General features: G+C 49.8%; 2 protein-coding genes across 3 annotated transcripts; one reads left to right on the plus strand and one right to left on the minus strand.

Annotated features, from left to right (window-relative positions):
* The first annotated feature begins 7,082 nt into the window (after positions 1–7,082).
* LOC117639332 (exportin-T-like) lies at positions 7,083–15,988 on the plus strand. 2 transcript variants are annotated; one of them, XM_034374896.1, is made up of 17 exons: positions 7,083–7,700; positions 8,170–8,442; positions 8,534–8,719; positions 8,799–8,915; positions 9,060–9,329; positions 9,418–9,497; positions 9,588–9,732; positions 9,813–9,955; positions 10,029–10,239; positions 10,328–10,578; positions 10,655–10,817; positions 10,898–11,140; positions 11,265–11,450; positions 11,530–11,787; positions 11,864–12,073; positions 12,163–12,288; positions 12,384–12,467. In XM_034374896.1, exons 1-17 carry the CDS (start codon positions 7,689–7,691, stop codon positions 12,450–12,452), a joined length of 2,943 nt encoding a protein of 980 aa, XP_034230787.1. In that variant the 5' UTR covers positions 7,083–7,688; the 3' UTR covers positions 12,453–12,467. The 2 variants fall into 2 exon arrangements, with proteins under 2 accessions (XP_034230787.1, XP_034230786.1); XM_034374895.1 differs by lacking the exon at positions 12,384–12,467 and adding an exon at positions 13,081–15,988 and having other exon boundaries at positions 7,086–7,700.
* On the minus strand, positions 15,982–20,014 carry LOC117639333. The gene is made up of 6 exons (XM_034374897.1): positions 19,738–20,014; positions 18,404–18,610; positions 17,750–17,905; positions 17,047–17,261; positions 16,551–16,644; positions 15,982–16,402 (listed from the first exon to the last, which is right to left on the minus strand). Exons 1-6 carry the CDS (start codon positions 19,775–19,777, stop codon positions 16,083–16,085), a joined length of 1,032 nt encoding a protein of 343 aa, XP_034230788.1. The 5' UTR covers positions 19,778–20,014; the 3' UTR covers positions 15,982–16,082.
* Positions 20,015–21,424: the final 1,410 nt, after the last annotated feature.

Consider the following 21,424-nt stretch of genomic DNA (forward strand, 5'->3'; position numbering starts at 1 on the left):
CACGTAACCAGTTGCAACAGGGCGGCGTCCCTTTGGACTCTGTAAGAATCAAGGAGCTATGCTCATCGGAAGTAAAGTCACTGTTAAATTAAAAGGCACTCATGTTTCTGCAACGTAATCAGGTTACTACACATCTCGGCATACTGTCAATATCATGTTCATGCTGTACCGACTACCTCGTACGCAGACTTCCACCTTTTGCAGAGCAAGTTCACCAAAGGCCTCACGTCCACGTCTCGGTAATGTTGTCCAGAGTCCTCCGGCTGGAGTCCGGGCGCCAGTCTGCCAGCGCCCCTCTAATCACTCCATTCTTTTGTCCCGATGGCCAGGCCACGGCCTGCACACTGATTCCGAGAGTCGCTTTCGTCGCTCTGTCTCTCTCGCACTCATCGAACGTCCCGTGTAGGTGCGAGAGAGACTGAGCAACCAGCACGACTCTCGGAATCAGACTTCTGTCCTGGCAGCCCGGCAGAGCGCCATCCTACCAAAGTGGCAGGACAGGGATCTTCGAAAAGCCGAAGGCAACGACCAACGAGCAGGAGGGTGCTGATAAGACCGTGACCTACTTAGGGAGGGGGAGGGGGAGGGAGGGGGTCACCGCTTGGTCCGCGCCCTGCCGCCGTCACACACGGGAAAGTCGGGTCAGGTCCACGGACCCTAGGTTGGTCCGATTGGGTCACCGGGTCAGCGCCTTGGCTCCCAGGGACACAAAGGCCTCCAAACCGGCACGTGGCTCGCTGCCGCTCCCGAGTTTCGACATTTGAGAGTGGAATTTCCACGCGGCACAACAGTCTGATTCCGACGGATCGTTTCCGTCGCTCTGTCTCTCTCGCACTTGTACGGATCGCCCCACGAGTGCGTGAGAGACGACGCACAGTGGGTCCGAAGTCCGGGGCAGGCGGCCGAAACTCAAGACAGGACTCGAACCGAACGTGTGACCCCACCAATGGATCCCTCGTTCGGAGAGCAATTCATTTGTGGGGACACACGTTCGGTTCGACTCCCATTTAGCGACTCTGGAGCTCAAAACGCGTCGGGGATTTCGGCCGCCTCCACCGGTCTTCTGGCCCACTGCGCGACGACGGCGTTGCCACTCCCCGCGGCATGCGCGCGGCCCTCACACGGGACGATATCGTGCACGCCGGGCGACGCCGGGCGACGCTGGGCGTCCTCGACGCGATACCGTTGCTTGTCGCCAAGCAGACGACGCGCAGACGACGCCATAAACGGGGAACGCACCGCAGTAAAAGGCGTTGATCGCTTCCTACCGCGCGGCTGGCTGGCCGACGCCACGGCTAACGGGACGGCAGTGTATGGCACCGGCGGCGAGACAAAGGCCCCAAGCCAAACCCGCCGAGGACGCGACGCGAGCCGCGAGCCATGAGAGCGCCGCCCGGGTCAACCACCCGGAGCGCGGCCACCGCGACCCACGATCGGCCGGATTGCCGCTGCAGACTGATTCCGAGAGTCGTTTTCGTCGCTCTGTCTGCCTCGCACCTGTGCGGGACGCCGGACGGGTGCGAGAGAGACAGAGCGACGAAAACGACTCTCGGAATCAGTCTGCTGGATTGCAACGGCGCCGCCAAATCCGATCCGCCAAGCGAAGCGTGCTCAATCCCTAGTGCTTGTTTGCGAGCGCGCGGCGCCAAAAGGCGAGTCAGTTCGGATGCAAGGCTTGACTCTTAGGCAGGCCAACCCGCGTCTCGGCGCACCACAGTGGGCCAGAAGACCGGTGGAGGCGGAGGCGGCCAAAACCCCGGACGCGTTTTGAGCTCCAGCGTCGTTAAATGGGACTCGAACCGAACGTGTGACCCCACCAATGGATTGCTCTTCGAACGAGGAATCCATTGGTGGGGTCGCACGTTCGGTTCGAGTCCTGTTTAGCGACTCTGGAGCTCAACACGCGTCTATACTCTGACCAGAAAACGAAGAGCCCTGAGTTCTCGCGGTTTATGGCATCTACCGCCTTGGATAGCATTGCAGGTAGCCCTCGACCGCGAGGACCCAGGGCTCTTCGTTTTCTGGTCAGAGTATAGAGTTTTGTCCGCCTCCACCGGCCTTCTGGCCCACTATGTAGCGGGTCGACGACGACGGCGAACGTAGGGCTCGTCCCGGCGAGTCGGCGAGTCCCTTACAGAGCAGTCCCTTGCACCATGACCTACGACCATCTTGATCGAGAGCCCACGTCCGGCCGGAGTCGCGCTGGGCGCGCCACGCCGCGCCACGCCGTGCCGTGCCGCGCCGTGCCGTGCCGCGCGTGGGCAAACGGCTTTGGCCTCAATTGGAACGGCCATCCAGCCATGCAGCCCGGCAGGCCATGCAGGCCATGCAGGCAGGCAGGCCATGCTGCAGACTGATTCCGAGGACTACCTTCGTCACTCTGTCTCTCTCGCACCCGTACGGGACGCCTCGTGAGTGCGAGAGAGACAGATAAATCCGCGGGCAGGCAGCGCGGTGCGAGCAACGCTCCGCATCGCGGCCCTTGAGCCTCACAGGTGCGCGCCGCGCCTCGACCCCAGAAGGGAGGGGGGGGGGGGTGCGGCCGCGGCCGGGTGAAGCCCCCCCGCCAAGGACCGCGTCGCGACGCCACGCGCGGCCCTGGACCCCGCGGCGGCGCGGCGGCGCAGTGGCGCGGCCAAGTCCTTGACGGCGTCCTCCCCTCGGCCCGCCTGCCGCCTCGCCCCGCCGGTTTTCCCTAAACAAAACCCCGACGGGGGAATCGAGACCAGGTCTCCCTCCTGCAGGGCCTGCAGATGCGGGGCGTGTTGCTCTGCCTCCCCCTTCCCCCGCGGCCAAGCAGCAGACTGATTCCGAGAGTCGTTTTCGTCGCTCTGTCTCTCCGCACCCCTGGGGCGTTCCTTATAGGTGCGAGAGAGACAGAGCGACGAAAACGACTCTCGGAATCAGCCTGCAGGGGCAGCGGCGGGGACCCTGGCGCCACTGCTGTCAGCGCCGGCCAGATGAATTCCCTCCCCCTCCCCCCCCTCCCCGCTCCCGGGTGGGGCCGAAGTCGGTCCGCGCTCGTCGCTCCGAGTCGGGGCTGCAACGCGGGGAACAGAGACGCCACCACGCCACTGCAAGGGACTGCAGGCCTCGACGGCGGCCCGTGACGATTTTAGCAGCCGCGGGGGGGGGGGGGGTGCAATCGGACGCATATCGCGACGCGGGAGGCGGGGGCGGCGGCGGCGCGTCGTCTGCAGCCCCCCCACCTCCCCTCTGCCGGATCTCGTCTAGTCCGTCGTCCCGGTCGCGCGAGAGGGACACGCGGCGGCGACAGCGGGTTGTTCTGGGTGAGAAAGAAAGAGACAGAAGTGGGGGGGGGGCGCCATGCGCCTTGGACGCCCCAGATCCGAGCTATACTTGTGACTGCCCCGTGGCCGCCATGCCGCGCCTGGCTATGCCACTGCCATGCCACTGCTATACTGCCACCGCTGTGCCCCTCGGAGCGCCGACGCCAAGGTTCGACTCGGAGTGCAGCGTGGTGCACGGTGCAGGCACTGCAGGCGGTGCCATTGCGCGCGCACACTGTGAGGGGCTGGCGGGGCTGGCGACGGGGTCGCCGCACCGCGAATGGACAGCACTCATTTTAGGGGGTGGTTTGTCCAGCGGAGGGGAAAACCGCGCCCGTCGCCACGCGGACACACTCACTCACACACACACACACACAGCACCGTGCGGTCCCAGGTGGGTGATTTTCCCCTGTGGCTGGCACACTGAAAGGAAACTTTCAGGCAGTGGCCGCACCTTCCCAGGCCGCGTAACCGGAGCAGCCAGAGGTGAGGCTCTGTGGCGGTGAGGTCAGCGTGTTATCAGTGCCGGTGCACGGAGGGGATAGTCGAGGACGAAGGATGTGCGGGTGCAATTCGCATGCCACATGTCGCAACTCTGTCCTGTGCCAGTCGACGCACATTTGCACATTCCGATTTATGCCCCCTCCCCCTACCCTCCTCCTCGCCACAGAGATCCCTTCCTTCTCGGCCGCCATGGGATTGGAATTTCGTCAATCTGCCATTCCTGGTATAGCGATGCGCCCCTTGCCCGATCAGCAAATATTTGACGACGGGGATGCGGCGCCGCGCGCCTTTATCGCCGTCTCCCCCGCACTCGCGCGGCGTCGCACAGTGGGCCAGAAACCGGCGGAGGCGGCCAAAATTCTAGACGCGTTTTGAGCTCCAGAGTAGCTAAATGGGACTCGAACCGAACGTGTGTGACCCCACCAACGGATTGCTCTCCGGACGAGGAATCCATTGGTGGGGTCACACGTTCGGTTCGAGTCCTGTTTAGCGACTCCGGAGCTCAAAATGGGTGTAGAATTTTGGCCGCCTCCGCCGGTTTCTGGCCCACTGTGCGTCGCGTACGGGTGCGAGAGAGACAGAGTGTCGAAACTCTGCAGGACGGAGCACTGTAAACGGAGTCAACGACACTCCCTGCCCGCTACGCCGCGCCACGCATTCCGAGAAGCAGGCTAAGCAGGCGCCTAACGCTGCACTTCTCCGAAGGGCGGGGCGGGGGCGGCCGAGTCCCTGCAGTGTCCCTGCCGTGACACCTCCACGTCGACGGCGTCGCGCCGTCGCCCTGGGGCGTTCCGCAGGGGTGCGAGAGAGACAGACGTGCCTGGAAGCACGCGTGGCGGCGGGCGTGCCCAGAGCGTGCCCTCGTCGCGGCCAGCAGACTGAGAGTCGTTTCCGTTGCTCTGTCTCTCTCGCACCAGTAAGGGACACCCCATGAGTGCGAGAGAGACAGAGCGACGAAAACGACTCCCGGAATCAGTCTGCTGGCCGTGCCCGCCGTCGTCGACAGGGGCACCGTGACAGTGGCGTGCGCGTGCCTCGACGCGTGCTCAATCTTCGCGGTGTAGGCGACAAATGATCCGCCACTCATTTCGGAGTGGAGGAGTTATCGCTTCCCGGGGCGACTCGGCTCGGACTCGGCCGACTCCGGAAACGCCAGTGTCGTCGTCGTCGTCCCGGCGAGGCCCCCGAAGGCCCCCGCACAGTGGGCCAGCAACCGGTGCAGGCGGCCAAAATTCTCGACGCGTATTGAGCTCCAGAGTCGCTAAACGGGACTCGAACCGAGCGTGTGACCCCACCAATGGATTCCTCGTTCGGAGAGCAATCCGTCACACGTTCGGTTCCAGACCCATATAGCGACTCTGGAGCTCAATACGCGTCGAGAATTTTGGCCACCCACCGGTCTTCTGGCCCACTGTGCCCCGAAGGCCCCCGAGCCGGCCTGATGATGGCGGGGGGTCCAGACCATGGTCCAGACACTCCGGACCATCCAGACGCGACCACTCGGCTCCGCTTATCACCTCGCGCCGCCACGCCACAGCGCGCCGAGCGCGCCACAGGCCCCGCGAGGTGACACGAAAATCACACGCGAAAAAAGAAAGGGAGGGGCCGTTTCCGCAATTTTTTTTTTTGCGGGCGGGACGGTCCCTGGGACTTCCCCAGTGCAGCGCCCTCTCTCGCCGACTTTACGGCAAATCACAGTTCTTTTGGCAGTGTACCGGCCACACAGCGCCCAGAGAGGCAGGCATCGCGGGTTCGCGGCCACGGAGGGACAAGGCCTGGCAAAGCTTGGGCCGCGCGCGCACCAGCAAGCAGCGGCAAGCAGGCAAGCAGCCGACAACACTGGACCGGTTTTTCCCACTTCCAGCGGCCCGCTCGGCTCGGCTCGGGGAGCCGCTTGATCCCCCAACTCGACCAGTACGGCCCAACGGACAACGGCCCAACCCAAACGAGGCGGGCTCGCTCCCACTTCCCTCCGCTTCTACCCGTCTCTGTCGCTCTCCCAGGCGAGGCCGAGCCCAGAACAGAGAAAGGGAGATACAGTCCACCCTCCACCCCTACAGCCACGAAGGTGACCACGGCACCACCTCACACCCTCACCCCGGCCTGGCGTGGGCCTGTATCGGGTTTTATTCGTGAAGGAGGAGTGAATTCTAAGAGATAGAATGGAGTATGGAATAGGGTAGTTTCGGCACAGCTGTGAATTAAGGAGCAAAACAATTTAGCAGGAAGCTTGATTATCCAGGAGGTACTTACTCCTGGCCCTTCATCCTGCATAAATTGCAAATGAATCCAAGAGAGTCAACTATTTGATAAGAATATAACTGAAAAGGCACAGCACAAAATTTGGAAAAAGTAAGTCTACTTAAATAAACGCAGTTAACTACCAAGGAAACGTTCTCAAAAGTAAATTGATTAGACGAAGACGTAAAAACCTCTTTGGGGGAAAACATCTACCTGTTGCTTCATACGCGTGAGGCGTAATGAAGAACCTGACAAGTTCCACCCTTGTCGGAGCAGGTCGTCAAAATAGTTGTTACATATAATGTCAGAATTTGAAGCATGCAATTATCAATACAGGAAGGATATGAAAGACTCAGCCTACTTTTTGTTGCTTACCTTAACCTGTAGGTAATCCTTCAAATCCCATCGTTCGTTGACGGTAGCGCACTATTTCAAATAATACTTTTCTTTTTTGAAGCACCAAAAATAAAAACACAACACTTCACGGCTCTTGATCAACAACTTTCTTTCGGACGTTCTTCGTTTCTTCGCTAGCTCTTCAGAGATGTGGACCACAAGTGAAGAAACTTATATTTTCGTAAATATTCGAAGCACAATCACACCAAAGCACAGATTCAAAACAGATTTTACTGGTGAACACTGCACACAAATATGGTTTCACTTTAAATCACTTTCGGGTGAGGTTTTTCCGTTTGAAAACAAACGGCAACGGTCGACGTACGTGCACTCACTTAGGCCTCAGACTGTACTAAACACATATGGAAAATGGGATTCAACTCGGCCCGCTCACAGCCCAAGAGATTTTTCATGTCGACGCTGCTGCTCCTACCGGCGGAACTTTGAACTAAATCTTGCGCGGGAACGACTGCTTCATTCAAACAGCGTCTTTTCTCGTTGGTTAAAAGGCGCGCAAAACACCCAACGGTTGTTATTTTTGACCAAATCGCGCACAGTTGGCCGCTGCTAGGCAACACTTGTGACCCTGCCCAAATCAACGCGTAATCTTGTCAACTTTTGACTTCAAGAAACATCCGGGCGCATTTCTGCTGAGCGGACATTCTTTCGCCAGCGGAAGCGCGTGGTACGAACCGGCCACGGTCGTCGGCCGACTTGGGTTCGGTTTTGATATAAACGGAGCCATATTGGCCGTCTCACAAACACACGTGAACCCTCGCTGTTTCTTTTCGGCGGCTTATCAAGTCGACCGTTCGATTTGGAATTCCATAGTTGCTGACCCTTGACAGGGGCGTCATATGGGTGCATTAAAGCGTTGCGTCACCTTTTCGATGCTTGTAGTTCCAAGTAGGCCATGAACTTCAATATTTGTATGCATACGGACGTGATCAAGCACACGGGAAACGTCGAATTTCATCAGCTCAAGTGTGATTTGTGTTCCGTGTGGGGCTGAGGAGGTGCTGGACCTTGTTCCTTTCCATTCGAGTCGTTTGGAAATCGCACGGAGAGATAGTGTGGCTCAAATTGACAAGCAGGCAGCCGTCGGGCGGTGGTCCCGCGGGAGGTTATGTTGCTCTTCTAACGTGGCCTGGTGGCGTGCAATTCATAGTTTTTCCGCAATGTCGGGATGATCCTTTGACAGTTTGGTCGCTATGAGCTCCAACTATCAGTTCGTGACCTAGCAGTTGTTCTTGGCACATGGATCAACAAGTAAGTGGAGTTGAAAGTCATTGTTTTCAAGGTTCACATGTGAGTCTGCCTCATGATGTTCATAGTATCAATGACATTTTTTGATGTTTTTATTTATTTTTTGTATTACCAATGCACTTATTGCTAACAAAAATGCACACGTATTTTATCAGTCAATGCGATCTATTGTATTTTGACAGTATGTAACATCACAGTTGTTTTGTGCAATCTTTCTACCATGAAAGTATTTGTATGTTTTTGTACTCTTGTTTTTCCCATTTCACTTCTCAGCATCTTCCAATAAAATCTTTTGGATTGCTCTCAAAACTTTGAAGGGCTTCTTGTATTTTTTGCCCTTGAAATGTTATTGTTTTGATAAAGTATTTGTGTTTGCGTTCCCTTATCTTTGTGCCCTCAACTGTGTCCTCTGGTCCTGGACTGCCACATGCTGACAAGTTTCTAGCAACACTGTTATTTTTGTGATTTACAGATTTTAGGGGTGACCATGTCGTTACCAATGGGCAGCATCGGGTCTCTGGGGCCTGGTGTGGGTGACGGCGGCCTTGGAGTGAACATGAACGGAGCCAACTGGCGGATGTGTCTCAATGAGCTTGTTGGTGAAAGAGCTTCCCTTCTTGATGCCCAAACAAAATTTCTTTACCTCAAAGTTTTGGAAGTTTACATTCAAACACAATATGGAAATGCTCCAAGTGAGGAACAAATTGAGCTACGTCAGTATTTGCTGCGGTGGATAGTCTTGCAGGTTAGTAAAATCATTACTTTGTATGTCTCATTAAACACCAGAATCATTTTCTACTTAGCTTCAACTTATTTTCTGATCCTCTTTGTTTCAGTGCTCTCAACAAATTTCAGAACAAAAGTTTATTCGGAACAAAATGGGTCAAATTTTCTCTTTGGTATTTGTAAAAGATTTTCCTCATCGCTGGCCATCATTTTTTGGTGATCTTGTCGGCACACTTTCTTTTGGCCGTGTAGCTGTAGAATTTTTCCTAGTGGTTTTATCAGCCATGGATACAGAGGTAAGTAACATGTTGTCTGCTGCCAAAATCAAGTATTTTTCTCAAGACCAAGACTAAGCCAATTTTTTTTACACAACAGGTCTTTAGTCCCAAGTACAATAGGAGTGACGACTTGATCCGGCGCAGTACTCAATTAAAAGACACAATGAGAGAAGCAAGCGTTCAAGTTCTAGTTGATTCTTGGTTTCAAATTCTTGTGAGTAGTCACATTTTATTCAAATTGGTGTATGTACCTGGTCAAAGTAATAAATCATAATCTGCATTACTCCCTGAGACCTAAACCTCTTTTCGGTTACCTTTGTCTTTGTTTGCTCATGTTGGTCAATTTTTTCCCTCTTAGACTACATGGCATAGTGAACCGGATATTGTTACTGCCTGCCTTGAAGTAACTAGTGTGTATGTACCCTGGATTGATGTCACCACAGTCGCAAATGACAAGTTCCTGCCAGTTGTCTTGCAATTGATGCGGAATGAGTATGCTCGTGCAGCTGCAGCGGACCTTTTGTGTCAAGTGGTGGACAAAGGCATGGACAACTTAGATAAGCTCCAACTCATTACAAGAATGTTAGTTCTTCTAAGAAACTTTCAGGTTCCCCTGCTTCCATCGCAGGTAAGCTTGTGTTTTTAAATATTAGTTGTGTCATATCTAAAATTTATGATGCACAAGTTAATAACAGTACTCAAATGTTTTTTCTTAGGTTGATAGTGTAGCATATACAGCTAATATGGCAAATCTGGTAAACAGCATTGGTCTTAATCTTCTTGAGGCTTCAGATAGGTTGGTTATTTTTTTTCACTCCAAAATAATTTTTTGTCTAATCAAACTTTTTTTTATTATTAAATCTATTGTCCATCACATTTATTTCAGGCTTAAAGAAAAAGGTGCTGTAGAGGCAGCTGAAGTAGCATTCAATGCTGCAGAAGAGAATATTTTGTACATGGATGGATATTTGCAACACAACGAGGAAAATGTCTGTTTAAAGGTTACAAGATATGCCAAGGAGTACATAAGGGTGAGCTTTGGTGCTGTGAGATCTATTTAACATTGATAAAGTATCTACTGTTGATTTATGTATTATTATTTTTCTTCCAGAAACTTAAGGGCAAAGCTCTGGCTGAAAAGCAAATCCAAATAGTACAAAAACTGCTAAAAACTGTTGTAGACAAATTGAAATTACATTCAGATTATTTTAGTACATCTAATGAAGACCGACAACAATCTCTGCTGGATTTCAGGTTTGTTCATTTTGTTTAATGAACCACTCTTCTGTGACATTCAGAACCTTAAAATGTTTTAAATTTATTTCAGGAATGAATTTAAAATTTTATTTGTGAATCTGTTGGCAATTGACAAAGATCTAGTCTGTCAATGCGTTTATCAAGTTGTGACAGGTGTTTTGAAGGATCTGCAAGCTTATTCAACAAGTGAAGTGGAATGTGTCATTTACATTCTGTATGTCCTTGGTGAAGCCTTGCCATCAGCTGGATCCTCTCCACCCCAAAACAACCAAGAAACACAGGTACAACTATTTATTTATTCACAAGTTTCATTTTCCTTTCTTGCAATTTATTTTTGTTTTTACAATAAATTTCTGTTATTTATTACAGTCCGCAAATAATCTAATTCGGCTCATGTTGTTGGAGCTCTTATCTTCTGGAGTCAGCAATTATCCTGATTCATCTGTAAAATTGCAATTTCTGGAGACTGTGTCACGTCGTGATAAACTGTTCTTAAAGGAGACTGAGCTTATTCCTCCGGTTTTGGAAGCATTTTTGGATCATCGCGGCCTCCGAAGCTCAGACAAAAAGTTGAGAGCACGTTCTGCATTCCTCTTCCAACTGTTTGTTAAAAGTCTGCGGTATGTGTTAGTTCTTGCATTGCATTTTACTATCTACCCAACCAGCACCTCATTCACTTTGGACTTGCTTTCCTAGGTCTACCCTAGCAACCTTTTCATACCAAGTCATAGCAAGTTTGAAGGATTTCTTGGAATTGAGCTCTGCCCAGAGTAACGGCACCTGGCTATGCCATGAAGATCAGCTGCATTTGTATGGAGCTGTAGGACTGTTGATAGTCTCTGGCACCAACTCTCCTGAGGTATAATCAAGTGTTTTATCTTGACCCTGTTCCATTATTTCCAGTTTACCAAACTAAATAAGCTTGTTATTTCTCTTTAGGAAAAGGGGGAAACAATTAGGAATCTCCTGGTGCCTGTTGTTGCTAGATACCAGGAGCTATCTGCCCAATTAATGACTGAACAAAATGATGAGCAGCGAGCGGTTCTAGCTCACAGCATGTGTCATGCCATGGCAGTTGTGACAGGTGTGAGCAAAGCTTTCAACAATCTAAAAGACACCCGTATGCTGGGATGTTTCCAGCTCTATTATGAAGTTCTTCAGGTCTTCCTTACTTGTTTGCAGGCATGTTGAATTTTTTTTCTAATTTTTTATCATTATAATAATAATTTTTATTGTAGTTTATATTAGTTCATCATATTAGTGTCAGATGTATTGTGTTCTGATTGTGAGTGTTTTGTCCTCTCAGAGTCCAAATCAAAAGGAGCTTCTTCAAAGTGGCTTAAGGCAGTTCTTGCATCGAATGGTAGTGTGCCTTGAGGGAGAGGTACTACCTGTGATTCCATTTGTTTTACAAGCAATTCTCCGTGACAATGATGCCTTTCTACTTTCTGAATTTATGCCATTGGTTCTACAAGTTATAATGAAGTTTAAGGTTTGTTGATGTCTAACATCAATCAATTGACTTACACCCAAAGGCAAATTGTGGCTAATCTGTTCTGTATTATTTGCAGAAAGATGCTGCATCTCTTGTTCAACAATTACTGGCACCTACCTTGGCTATATTTACAGCAGCCTGGGCAGCTGATACAGATAAGGACAATCCTTATGCTCAAGAGGAAAACCACTATCTATTCAGAAGTTTCCTAGGTTTGATCAGTGCAATAGTGACCAACAATATTCTCGAAGTACTGCTTGCTCAAGAGCCTCATACCCTACAGCAAGCTCTTGATTGGGTCATTCAGGGAACTTATCATGATCCTGATCCCACTGTAAGTTGGTCGTCTAGGAACGTCTAGGAAAGCTAAATTGTCAGAGTACTGTAGTGAATGTATATCTTCATTTCAGGCTCAAAAAAGCTGCTACACTATATTAAGAAAAATGGTTGACCAGTGGGGAGGAGTCGGTGAAAAGCCAGATGGTTTCACCGAGTTTTTGTATGAAAGAGTTGTCCCAGCATGCTACTTGCCACTGAAGTCTCTTGATGATACATCCCCTGACTCTCGGGCTGTTGGCAAAGAATGTTCTCAATTAATAGCATCTATCTTTAAGAAGCGGGTAAGTTTTTAGTCTTTTAGCAATGAAGAATGCAAATGGTAAACATATTTTAAGTAATTCTATTTTTTTTTCATTCTATGAAATTTCAGGGTGATGAGTTCCTTTGCCACCTGCAGAACACATTCTTACCATCTCTCGGCCTGGAGCCTAGAATTTGCGAAGCACATATCAAGACAATACGAGAAGGGAAAAACATATATCAAAACTGTATAGAGGTGTGTACATATACCAACTAAATGTCAGAAACACAATATGAGTGTTGATGACAACGTTTAGGCACTGCATATCCTTCATTGTATCTCTTTTTCAGATACCCCCTAAATTTATTATATCTGATTGGGGCTATGATGAATCTTATTTATTTGGGTCAGGTTGGTGATTTAAAATTGGCATAGACTTCATGTTTTTCCATGCAATTCTGATGCAAGTTTTAGTTTTTGAGTTTTGGCTAGATGAATTCAATCTGCGTTTATTCAGATGTAGGTCTCCTGTAAATGTGCTGCGAATTTCTCACTGCATGTCTCACGCTTGATATGATTGACACTTGATGGAAGTATTTAACTGTGGATCATACAGTGAAACCCATGTAATGAACTCATTATGAAGTTGAGGAAAAATTGTTAGGTCTAGGAAATTTTTGAAAGATGGAAACATGTTGGCAAATCTGAATTATGCAAGAAACAACTTCAATTCATGTATCTGTTAAAGCTGGGCAGTTTCGTCATTAGTGGGGTTCACTGTATTTCTGCTTGGCCAATTAAAAGAGTCCTTTCAGCTAGTTCAAAAATGCATCATCTAACACAAGATTTCCTGGGTTGTTTTATGAAATCAAAGTGTGGCTACAGGATTGGTAGATGTTGTGTTCTATCGTGTCTAAAATATTTCCGTAAAGAACTAGCTCCTGCACTTGCCCTTGGCTTCGCGTTTTGCCATGAACGTCCTGTTATTTTGAAGGAAAACTGTTCCATGTCTCTACTCTACGACAATTCTTTTGTTTTCCTTTTCAGGTGGTCCATTGCGCTGACGAAGCTGCCGTTTCGCGTGGTGGCATAAGACATCATGTGAGCAAATAGCATTTGTGGTTTGCTGGCCAGACCACTTGGGACTGGGGTTTGTACCAGAGTGGCCTAAAAGGCAGGGTGACAGTGTCTGGTGTGGCCAAATCATGAGTGCCTTTAGCAATTGACTGTCGCAGTTCCCAAGCACTCATTGTTCAGGTCACCATTATATTTCTTTCTTGTGGCAAAAGCTTTGTGATGTTATAATTAGAACAATATTTCTTGTGAAGGCAATATTTAGAATGTCATTCATAAAAAAAGGATAATATGAGAGTTATTGTAAATATTTGACAAAATGAATATTTTTAAGTCTGATATGCATGACACCTTGGTGACGTCAAACATTCCCCTCAAGCCTCCTATACCTTTTAAAGAGGTAAAGTTCAGCATCAGTCAAGTAGTTAAACTACATACTCGGAACCCCCCTTTTTTTACCTCTTTTTTGGTCCATTTGATGGGTCAAGACTAAAGCCTGAATTCCACCACATGTTCCTGCTTTGTGCCTAAAATAGGAATATCAATATCAAGTAACTGTCTGATAAAATTTTATCTTAATTATTCACAGCTTGCACTACAAAATATTGGAACAGCTGGTTGTATGTTGGATGGCTGTGTTGTGTTGTATTTTGTCATTGTTTCTAAGACTAAGGATTTGCTCAAATCGTGCATCCAACAAATTCTGTGTTTGGCTTGCACAGGTTATTTTGAACCTTAGTGTAACTCATCATTATTCAAAATAAAGATGTTGTAATGGTCTGTATTTTCATTGTAAGTGTAACTGATGTATACTATGGAAGGCTTTTATTATTATATGGTTTATTTGATGTCTGCTACATCTGCCCAATGCATACATTTTATTGTGTGTTTTAAATGTGAACCTTTTAAGAATCCTTCTGTGTATCATCAGTTAAATGTTTGTGGTAATCTCATGAGTAGCTTTTTCATCTGTTTTATACATTTATCTTGCATCGCAGATTACATTTAATGTACATTAATTGCATTTGCACAAAAAAAATGAAGCGTAGTCTGTGATCCTTAATATGGTGTCCAGGTATATGACAGTTCTTCACTGGTGTGGGATTGTCATATTACTAGTGAGCCCTTGTGCCTTATGTGAAAATTATATGTACAACTGCCAGGTTTACCATAATTGTATGTCATTGTATGTTTTCGATACCTTTGCAAGGAGTAGGTGGTAGCAAGAGCACTAAGTGTTCAAGTGGTGTCTTCCATTTCGACATTGCTGCATTAGTGTTTGTCTTCATAATTTTGGCTCCGACTCTACAAAAACAAATGTATTTGTCACTTGCTTACTGCTGTTATTAAATTGTACCTACCATTCAAGTTGATCTTATGTGGGGCCAGTTTTTATAAAATTATAAGCTAAATTATGTAATTACACTGCAGAATTTTCAGGAACTGGACTCAAATGTGTGGTTTATATATGTATCTTTTCTGTTCTATTTACAAAATGATAATGAATGAGATGCAGTAGAGTCATGGAGAGTAAGTCTCCATGGTAAAGCCATCTATAAGAATGTTCCTCCTCAATTTCCTCTTTGCCATGATATGATTGCAAGCATTTGCTGCAGTGACTTAACCGGCAGAATAAACACCACATCATAAAAATTCATTGTTTTGATTTGATCACTGAATTTTCTGAAACTTTTTTTTTCTTTTACAAATATGGAATTGAATGTGCAATAGGTACTGAGTGCTTCCCTAAGGAATTGCTGGAATGTGAAATTGCTTCTCCAGAATGTATGTGCATGTCTTCACATCACATTGTATTTATTACTGTGTTGGTTTTGTTGTTGTTATTGTTGTTATTGGCCTTTTTTATGTTATCAGCTACTCATTTATCATTCATTCAACTGTGTTGTTTTGTTAAAACATCAAGGCAGTCTCTGCTGTCATTCCGTAATTTAATAATTAGGAGGCATTATTGTATGTATTTCCTTGTTATTATTTTCTTTCAGTCTTTTTTTTTCCTTCTTTCTTTATTCAAATATTTAAAATGCAGGACATTTTTGTTTGACACTCTAGTTTTCTGTAAGTGCAATACTCAAAATTTGAATGCTATTTCCAAAGTTACCATCATTCCAGTGATGTTTGTTGCATACTTGGCAACATTGACTATGCAACTGCTATAATACAGTTGGATGCAATAAGAAAAATGTAGCATTGTACTTTATGGATTTCAGACAGTAGCTGTTGTTGAGTTAGCCACTTTGTTACGGTAACTCAAAGATTTCAAATTAGTGAGCGTTTTGTGTTGCTTTTGGCCTTTCCTGTCAGCCGCTACAGTTTGTTTTGTTTTTTGTTTTATCACTATTAAATGAATGTTCTGTTTGGCTTAATGTTGTAAGCGATAAGTCTTAACACTAAGTGTAGATCAAAAACTACATTTCTACTGCACAAGAGATGCTATTTAAATTTTTATCTTAATAATAATAATAATATATTGAACTGAGAAGCATAAGTAAACAAGATGAAGTCCTGGATGACTGTCCTATGAGATTTTATATTGTACAACTGACTGTAAGTACCGTGTATATATGAACTGGTATTTAATTGAATTTGTAACAATTGATGTCAGCAAGTATGTGTTTCAGCATTAGTAGTTTGTTTTGTAACCAGTCTGTGCCTTTTCCTGTCGTGAAAGGCATTTTTTTTTTACAATTCATATTGACCAATGTCTTATCAACCCAAAATTTAGGTTTTTGAAATTAATTAAGTGCTGTACTCCATATTGCAAGGAAATGAATTTTCTTTTATATGTTTGTATATGCATATCTAGTCTACTGACGTACTTTGAAACGATGTTGGTGTTTTCAATAAAATGCTGCATACAGAACTTTTGTGCGTAGGTTTATTAGTCCTACAGAGTGTGGTGCCGACGCCGACTCGCCTGCGCGGTGGCGGACTGGCGGGTTTGGGTTTGCGGTGGGTTAGCAGACTGGCCAGGGCGCGGAGGGGTCTTCCTCCACCCACTCGCCATTGGCACACACTAGCTCCTTGGTGCTGCCGCCTGCCTGGCCGCCTGCCTGGCTGCTGGCCGCGCCGCCGGCGTCCCCGTCGGGGATCTCGTTGGCGCAGGAGTACACGGCCCGGGTCGCGCCCCGCGGCCGCCCCCTGCAGTCCGTCTGCGCGCCGCCGTCCCCCGCCCCCGCGACCCCCACGCCGTCGTACAGGAGCTGTAGCTGCAAGCTGGCGTCGCGCGGGGCGGGGAGGGCAGGGGGCTCGCTGCAGCCAGACCACGCGCGGTGCACTGCCAAATGAAAAGATCGTTCATGGGACCAAGTGGGGGGGATCGCCCCTTCCTGAGTCTGACAGCACCTTGAATGCTTTGGTACAAAGTGGTATAGAAGTCAGCTATTTTCATTCATCCCCTTTCTAAGATTAGCGAATTGACGAACCTGCTCCGGACGAGACGTTCCCTGTCACGAGCGGGGTTTGGTCCTGGTAGCTCAGGCTCCAGAGGAAGACGGAGGACTTGGGGATTTCGGCGACCTGGAAGCACACGGAGTGTCACCGAGTGTCACGGAGCAGAGGCTGCGGAGACCGGTCTGTATAGGGTAGACTGATTCCGAGAGTCGTTTTCGTCGCTCTGTCTCTCTCGCACTAATAGGTGCGAGAGACAGACGAAAACGACTCTCGGAATCAGTCTGCTCGCACTGTGAGAAACGGAACATGTCTGGTCAATAATTTGCCTGGACCGTCCGTACTTGCCAACTACGGAACGTTCCGTACCTTTTTTCCGTACCCATTTACATGGGTTCATATGGAGCAAGTACGGAACGATCTGTACTTTTCTCCGTGTCTCCGTACTTTATTTTTCTGTACCGTTTCCATACAAATTACGGAATTTTTTACAGTGCGTGTTGAAGTGAAGCCTGAAGCCCATGCACTCACGTGGTAGCTCTTGAAGGCGTGGAAGCCGAACGTGTTGTCGGAGTACACCACCTTGGTCCACTCCGTGACGCGGTCGATGAACTTGTTCTCGGTCGGGTCGAAGACGCCGGCGGTCAGGTTGAGGTCCGGGAACACCCTGGCGCAGCTCACCCGCCAGCCCACCGTGCAGTTGACGGCCGTCGAGTCCTCGGTCTCGATCCTGGCCTTGCACACCACTGCGGAGCAGGCGTCACTCTGTCTCTCTCGCACTCTTGGGGCGTAGCACACGGGTGCGAGAGAGACGGGTGCACTCGAACGGGAACAGCTTCCCACACTCTGCAAACTCAAGTGTATGCCAGGCATGCACTTCTTGGTGCATGCCTGCAGGCACACTTCCTGGTGCATGCCTGCAGGCACACTCTTCCTGGTGCATGCCTCAGGCACACACTTGCTTGTATGCATGCATAGGCGACGGCAAGTGTGTGCCTGAGGCATGCACCAGGAAGTGTGTGCCTGCAGGCATGCACCAGGAAGTGCATGCCTGGTACACACTAGAGTTTGCAGAGCATTCGTTGTACAAAATTTGACTACATTCCTCATTCAGGTGGCTAAAACGCCTGTAAGTAGGCAACATGTGTGGCGAAAACGCCAGAAATCTTGCAAATTCACACAATCATTGTGCACAAAATTTTCCAGTGGGTCACCCCTCGGGTGCTCTACTCACGCAGCACGTTGAAGCGGAAGCGCCGCGACGCCGCGCTGCCGCGGTCCGTGTGGACGCTGCAAGAGTAGTTGCCCGCCATGGCCGTCGTGGCGCGGGACAGGCGCACGTTCCAGCCCGGCTCCGAGACCTCGGTCAGGCCCTCCAGGGGACCGAACGCTAGGACAATGTTGATGCGTCAGCTTATCGTCTCTACGGCACCGCAAGTACAACAAACCCGATGTGGCAGTGTGCCAGGACCGAAATCGAGGGGACTTAACTCTGAATTTCAGTGAACAAATTTTCGAATCCCACATGAATTTTGGACAAGTTTTAACGAATGAAAGCCAAATTTCCCTGAATTTCAGTGTAAGTAAGCTTCTCTGTTTTTTTTGAAGAAATTCTTTGACTAAATGCCACGAATTTTGAAAACATTCGACTGCAGTTCAAAATTGTCCATGAACTTCGGTGTACAAAATTTGTGGAGTTGTTACTCCTTGGCCGAAATAGCAAGCGATCATTTGTGGTCCAGCCCCTAAAGTCAAGTCGGCAGCGCGCCGTGGCGGTAGGCAACCCAACCGGCCTCTCCGGGTGAGCGTGTTGCCTATGCGCGACTCGGTGGGCGCTCCGGGCAGCGCCATGGGCGGCCATGGGCGCGCCTTAGACACTCAGACTCACCCAGTGTCCTGCCGCTCGGAAGCCACCGGTACACGAGGTGCGAGTCCTTGGTCCAGGTGACGCCCTGCAGGACCTCGCGGGTCTCCAGGACGAAGCGGCACTCCAGGACGGCCGCCTGGCCCGCCGTGACGTAGGGCGCCGCCCCGGAGGCCCCCGAGGCCCCCGAGGCCCCCGCCGCCCCAGCGCCGAGCACGCGCACCGCCTCGCCTGCAACAAACACAATGCGCTACAGTGTGCTGCCAACACTGGCTTTCCAGCAGTGTGACTTTTCCGAGGGGGTAACGACTTCGGTCATCCGATCCGGCTGACAGCAAATTTGTAACCCGTCATCCAGATGACCAGAAATTTTGAGTTAATCCAGGGTAATATGGGAAAATTTTTATGTAATCCGGACGAGAATCCGGAGGTGATTTTCCGAGTGATTTTCGCACATTCACACAATCATTGTACACAACATTTTACAGTGGGCCACTCCCCGGGTGCAAGATCTGGAATGTACGTTACACTCATTTTGAAGTCCGAGGGAAAGCATGGCATGCCATCTTTAGTTTCGACAGTATTGTCCCACAGTCTCACGCTGCTCTCCTGGACGCCCGAGAACGTTTTCTGGGGATGCATGGCGCCGAATGGCCGTTCTGGCTTCCAGTGGTCTGATTCCGAAAAGTTCCGCCATCGCTCCGTCTCTCTCGCACTCGTGGGGCGCCCCGTAAGGGTGCGAGAGAGACAGAGCGACGCAGCGCGGTTCAGAGACGGCCTTCCTGGCGGGTCGGCCTCTTGTTGTTCGCGGCGGGCTTCGGGATGCGCCGGAATGTACCTGCGCTCCGCCGCAGGTCGTCTTCCGGGCCACGCGGCCGCACTGTAAAAAATTTCCGTCCTTTTGTAAGGAAATGGTACAGAAAAATGTAGTGCGGAGGTAGGGAGAAAAGTACGGAACGTCCATACTTGCTCCTTATGCACCCATGTAAACGGGTACGGAGAAAAAGTAGGGAAGTTACGTAGTTGGCAAGTACGGACACGGACGGTCCAGGCAAATTATTGACCAGACATGTTCCGTGCTTTAACTGTACTTTTTTTCTCACAGCGCGCGCCTTTTGCTACACTGCTAACTCACCCTCTCACCATTCAGACCTCTTTCTTCATCCTACGTATTACTCCATTCATAACCAAATCACAACGCAAGACAAATGACAAACGTTTCACTCTTAATCGCTTTTTGTCAGTTTCAAGTCGGGTCAGTGATTGTGTTTTCCTTTCGAAGGTGTTTGTTATTGTTTTCGCGGTGAGGATGCGGCCGCGAGAGACACGCTAGTGCAGGACGACGACTGGGTACCCACCGCCGGAGAAGGTGAGTAGAACCGCGACAATCGTCAACATTGTCGAAGCAGACGGCAAGCAGACGACGGGCGACGTGGGTGTTGTTGTTGTTCGGACGCCACTTCAGTCCGAAATCCTCTTCTCCCTCCGCATCGCCCGGCCTTGCTTCGAGTGGCTTCGAGGCGCGGGGTGTGCCGGTGGCGAACTCTGCGTCGAGGTGCCCGACGACGTCCCTGGGTCGGCGTGGTCGGCGCTCGGGGAGGTTATGTGGCGCCCCGTGCACGTCGGCGACGTCGAGGCGACGTGAACCCCGCCGGCGCGGTCGCCGCCTGTTTGGTCGATCGGTCGCCATGGCTACGTTCGCTGCGCTCGCTGCGTTCGCCGTGCTGCCCGTCCCGCCCTGCAGCCACCTGTTACGGGGGCCGCTCCTAAAGCACGTGCCAAGAAAAGGGCACGGGTATGCAAATCCAATCCATTGGTAAGTTTGCTTGCCACTCCACTGTGGGGTCACGCGGCGAATAGTGACTGCGTTTTGTGGACGGTCCCCGAGGCCTCTCGGCCCCTCGGCATTCCTTGGCCTGCTGGCCGCCCTCCCCCCCTCGCCGCCTACACCTTAAGGCAACCCCCAAACCGCCTCCGCCCCCTCGCCGTAGCCAAACCACCCTGGAGGACTCCTCATCCGCAAACCTCATTGAATATGGAATCCCAAAATGTTACGGACCGAAGTGCGGGGGGGGGGGGGAGGACGGGGAGAAGAAGGCAGATGTTGAGGACCGCGTCGTCGGAGATACGCAAACAGACGCGAGCATCTTCGCCGAGGCACAATGCCGGCAGACTGATTCCGAGAGTCGTTTTCGTCGCTCTGTCTCTCTCGCACTCGTGGGGCGTCCCGTACAGGTGCGAAAGAGACAGCGCGACGAAAACGACTCTCGGAATCAGTGTGCAGATCGCCTTGCGGGAGCGTGCGGTTCGCTCGAGGCCTACGCAGGGCTCACGTCTCGCTTCATCGGCGGCAACGGAAAACACATGAACCGATTTCCTTCCTACTTTACGCGCTTTGCTCTCCAGCCTCTTTGTTTCTCCCTTCTTTCGCGACCACCTCCCACCCACCCCCACCCCCGCCTCTGCTTGTCTTCATCCAATCGTCGGACCGATAGCTACTCTCTCCTAAATGTAATTGTGAAATCTTGTTGAAGGCTGCGGGCTCGGCAGGCCCCGCCCACGGGCACCGTCCTGCGGTCTAGATGGAATTCCCGCAGAGCCCTTCCTTTTCATAGTGGGCGAAATCGGGACGGTATTGAATTTTGGGCGGATCTCCCCGGCCTTAGGTCCTTCCCCGCTTTACGGGACATGTGATTTGGCCACTATTCTAATGGACTCCCATGTACCACACACCCAATGTGTCCTCAAATTTCAATTTGAAGTCATTTCCGAAAAAAGTATCAAAACGACTTGAAATTGTAAGGATTAGAAAAAAAAATTCTGTTGAAATGTCAAGATAATTAAAATTTTCTTATTAACTGACTAAAAGGGATAGTGCAACAAGCTGCAATCCAATTTGTATGTCCTTCTAGACTAATTTTTTTGGGGAGGAAGGGTGGAAACTCAATTTTGGTATTAGAAGGAGTGATGAGAGAAACGACTAAATTTGTTACGTTAAACTTAACAGATCAGAAACTTCGAGGAATATAGTGGTTCTGTATAAAA

This window comes from Thrips palmi, unplaced genomic scaffold, assembly GCF_012932325.1.
Source record: "Thrips palmi isolate BJ-2018 unplaced genomic scaffold, TpBJ-2018v1 HiC_scaffold_11, whole genome shotgun sequence".
NCBI lineage: Eukaryota > Metazoa > Arthropoda > Insecta > Thysanoptera > Thripidae > Thrips > Thrips palmi.